Source organism: Sycon ciliatum, chromosome 12 (genome assembly GCF_964019385.1).
Source record: "Sycon ciliatum chromosome 12, ocSycCili1.1, whole genome shotgun sequence".
NCBI classification, from domain to species: domain Eukaryota; kingdom Metazoa; phylum Porifera; class Calcarea; order Leucosolenida; family Sycettidae; genus Sycon; species Sycon ciliatum.
Window position 1 is genome coordinate 26241511 of NC_088654.1, and position 4470 is coordinate 26245980.

Below are 4470 nucleotides of genomic sequence, written 5' to 3' on the forward strand. Positions count from 1 at the left end.
ATTTCGCGAATAACGACACTTTTCTGATGCCCCACCGAGTGGTGTTACGTCGTATGAGCGACGTTGACTGTAGACTGTAGTTAGAAGTCTGAAGCGGTTACCCTGAGTGGGAAGTACCCTTCCCTGCTTGGTTGAAGCGGTCCGTTCGGCCTCAAGTGACAAAGGGTCTGCTGCTTGCAGAATGCCACTGCATGTCTATTGGCTTTGTATGAATTTCCAGACCACATGCATGTATGCCACTGCACACTATGACTATGAGGAGAGTCTTCTGATGTTGATAGAGTACCTGGTATTCCTCATCAATCCCATGGAGAAATGGTTACTACATGGATTGGTGCTGTCCAATGTTGTCATACTCCATCTGATAATATCCAGTCCGGGAAATGGGCCTAGCTCGTGGCGTCCATCATATCAAAAGTGGGAGCCCGGGAGGTGCGCCCTAGCACGTGCAGGGGCAGGTCATGACACGTGGCCGGCGACCAAGTGCGCTAGACTTGGCGTCATGGAGCCAACTAGCAGACAGTACAATAAAAATGACAAAGCAGCTGTCTGTGTTCGCTGCTGTTCAAGTATCTGTAAGAAAGTGTATTCATTCCCGACCCATGGCCTGCCATAGACGGCATAGGCACTCTCCACTTCGCATTCTCTGGCGAGTCAGTAGGGAAAACAATGATGTGATCATCGCTTCATTTCATGGTTACACACGCTCACGTGCTGGATGGCACTAGCGCTGGTTTTGCATGCGCTAAACAGACATGGGTTTGCGATGGCACACCTGCTGATGTCAGTCTTCACGACGTTTCGCTGAGCTGTTTATATATAGCACATGCAGGCCTGTTCATCTACAAAAAAATCCGTGATCGGATTCACAGCGCTAGTATAACTATATATAGCGGAGAGTGCAGTATCCAGTTGTGCAGATCTACACAAAAATCATGTAATGTGAGAAGTCGAAAGTCGACTAGTCGAACCATTTTGCCATGGCATTGGCCCTCACGGCCTGTTGCTGCGAATTTCGATGCTCTTATTTTGCCGGTAAGTGAGAGCATCAACAAACACATACTTATCAAGTGTAGACCTTCTAAAACAGAAGTGGTAATAGCGAACGTGAGACCGTATCAAACATCCCAACAGCCCGTCCCAGCGTCCAGACTCCCTGGTCCTGGAGGTGCGAGCCTGGCGTTGCCTGTAGCTCGTACTCGTAGATCTACTACTAGCTGTAGTGATAGTACCGGTAAATCAAGACAGACGAGCAGTGTCGCGAAGCGAGAAAGTTTAATTTTGCTATTTTTACATGTTTATAGTTCATGTTTCGGCACTGCAGCAATCTGTAGCTTTCTCTAGTCTATACCAGGGAGTCGTAGGTCTATACGACTCCCTGGTCTATACGGTAAATATTGTACTGTGAACTCTGTACGGCAAGTTCTGCCACATGCACAGTTTGTAGCCTCAGACCCTCTGAGGTTTACACAGCCATGCCAGAGCTCGCTTTTTTCCCAACTGCTGCACACTGCTCTCCCAACATAATGAAGTGCGCGTGCTCCGTACGATGTCGCACTGCCACGTTCACATGGTTCACTTATCGTACAAATTCTCTTTCAGTCTAGTCCGAGCAAATAAATCAGTTATCAACTCATCTCCTAACTCAGTAACTGTGCACTTGCGGGTTTGTGCCAGTTAGTGACAAGCAGCAGGGATCGTCAACTCATTCAGTCGAGAGTCTCCTAGCCTAGTCATTCAGAATTTGTTACTCTTCACTTCAGCCCAGCCGGCACTGAGCTAGCTACATGTAGCTAGCGTTTCGACCGAAGCCCAGTAGTAAAGGGAAGGTCTTGTTCAACTTGACAAGGCTACAAGGCCGTCCAGTCACTATTTTCGTGGATTGTGAATTGTCCGCCCAGACTCCACCAAGTGAATATTCGGAATAACTTTACAGGTAAATATTTGCGGGTCCCTTCGTCCTTAGGCCTTGCTCAACCGCGAAGCGTGTTGACGTGTTGCCTGCAACAAGTACGGTTTTGTTGAAGTAAAGACAAGTGCGCGTTATTGCTCCGTGGCGTGCCGGACTTCATTCGGCATTGTGACCGAGTACGAGCGGGCCATTGGTGGTCTTGTTTGCTGGGATTCCAGCATTAGTACTGGATGGTTTTAGCGTGTCCATAAGGCCTTGGCAAGCATGGACATGGCTCAGTATCCGGATGATTGGCGGGCGGGCGGGGACGACACGTATTACGACCAGTTCTATTTCGATGGTGATGCTGCGAGCAACGGCTCGACGTCGGGTACAGGATGCAACCGGACGGTGGCTGCGGACGATGCGTTCACCAACGCGTCGCAAGGTATTGGTATCAGCGTGGCAGTGCTGAGCATGCTAGGTTCGCTATTCCTACTGGGCAGCACGCTACGCTGGAAGGACTTGCGCACCGTGTCGCGTAAAATCCTGTGTCACATAGCCGTTGCGGATTTTATCACCGCGCTGGGCAACTTGCTGGGCCAGGCCATGCGTTTGGACGTCGTCGAGTTCCCCAGCGGCGTGGGAATCAACGGCACGAGCGTGAACTTGACCGACGCCGAGATCGACAAAGCTTACCATCCTACCATGTGCGTGGTACAGAGTGCGCTAACGACTACGTCATCGCTGAGCTCGTTCTTCTGGACATGCTACTTTGCCTACTACCTGCGCAAGAGCATCGAGCAGATGGAGACGACCATAAATCGGCCCAAGTGGACGCTGGGCGTAGTGGGCGGGTGGTGCGTGCCCATAGTGGCTGCTGTCGTTGCCGTGGCGACCGGCACGCTCGGCGCCGACAAGAGCATCAGTGTGTCGGCCGGCTGGTGCTTCATACGCGGTGTCCATGGCGACACATTCACCGGGAAGGACAAGATCATCGCCTCGCTCTTTCTCGGCAAGTTCTGGGAGGTGCTGACGTACGTATACATTGTGTATGCCTACTGGAGGGTGAAGAGATTTATCGGCAAGGTAAGCAGAGCGTGTTCTTGTAGGCGTGGGTGGTGAATATGGGGGTAGGGGTCTGGGGTGGGGAGGGGTCCATATTTGTGGTGTATGCGTGAATTTCACTTCCCTGCATGATTGCACGTCTGGGTAAGGGTGGCTTGCACTTGTCAAGACAATTCTGCAGCACGACTGCAAGACCGGGTTAGAGGTACATGTACAGTCAACTTGGCTTATAACGACTGCAGATATCACGACAATTCGCGAATAACGACAGAATTTCCATGCCCAGAGCAAAGTCCCATCCAGCTGTAATACATATAATGAGACTTCGGGTATAACGACACTTCGCGAATAAGGACACTTTTCTGATGCCCCGCTGAGTGTCGTTATAAGCGAAGTTGACTTTATGTAATGTATGGTCGTTCGTCCCTTGTTTCATGCAAACTACAACTTGATTATTCCATTTGGTAATCCAAAGCCTTCCCTAATCCAAGACCCCTCCCACCCAGCACCTCCCCCCCCCCCCCCAACCCAGCATCCCTTCCCCTCCCCCTAACCCAGCACCTCTCTCCCCCTAACTCAGTACCCTGCCCCTCTAACTCAGTACCCTCCCCCTCTAACTCAGTACCCTCCCCCTCTAACTCAGTACCCTCCCCCTCTAACCCAGCACCTCCCCAGTGTTTGCTCTAGGATTTTGAACCAACCGGGTACATAATAGGACTCCCTGGTGTGTATTCCCAACAGGGTCACAGGTGACCCGGTGTTCTTTTTCCAAACGGGTCCAAGTACCATCCAACTGGGCCGCTGACCCGGCCCTGGAGCAGACACTGCTCCCCCCCCAACCCAGCACACCCCCCCCCCCCCCCAACCCAGCATCCCTTCCCTAACCCAGCCCCCCCCCCCCCCTAACCCAGCACCCTCTGCCCTAACCCAGCACCCTCCCTAACCTAGCCCCCCCCCCCCCTAACCCAGCACCCTCCCTAACCCAGCACCCCGCCCCCCCCCCCCCCAATCCAACATCCTCCCTAACCCAGCACCCTCCCTAACCCAGCATCCCCCCCCCCCCCAATCCAGCATCCTCCCTAACCCAGCATCCTCCCTAACCCAGCATCCTCCCTAACCCAGCACCCTCCCTAACCCAGCACCCCCCCCCCCCCCCCCAATCCAGCATCCTCCCTAACCCAGCACCCTCCCTAACCCAGCACCCTCCCTAACCCAGCACCCTCCCTAACCCAGCACCCTCCCTAACCCAGCATCCCCCCCCCCCCAAATCCAGCATCCCCCCTAACCCAGCATCCTCCCTAACCCAGCACCCTCCCTAACCCAGCATCCCCCCCCCCCCAATCCAGCATCCTCCCTAACCCAGCATCCTCCCTAACCCAGCACCCTCCCTAACCCAGCATCCCCCCCCCCCCAATCCAGCATCCTCCCTAACCCAGCATCCTCCCTAACCCAGCATCCACCCTAACCCAGCACCCTCCCTAACCCAGCACCCTCCCTAACCCAGCATCCTC

At 53.7% G+C, this 4470-nt stretch overlaps 1 protein-coding gene across 1 annotated transcript in view; it reads left to right on the top strand.

Annotated features, from left to right (window-relative positions):
- The first annotated feature begins 1479 nt into the window (after positions 1-1479).
- Positions 1480-4470, top strand: part of LOC135828133 (G-protein coupled receptor 157-like) — a 6716-nt gene continuing 3725 nt past the window's right edge. Inside the window, exon 1 of the mRNA XM_065340566.1 lies at positions 1480-2980. Within this exon, the coding sequence (XP_065196638.1) occupies positions 2177-2980 (804 nt within the window). The 5' untranslated portion in view covers positions 1480-2176. The remainder of the gene's footprint in view (positions 2981-4470) is intronic.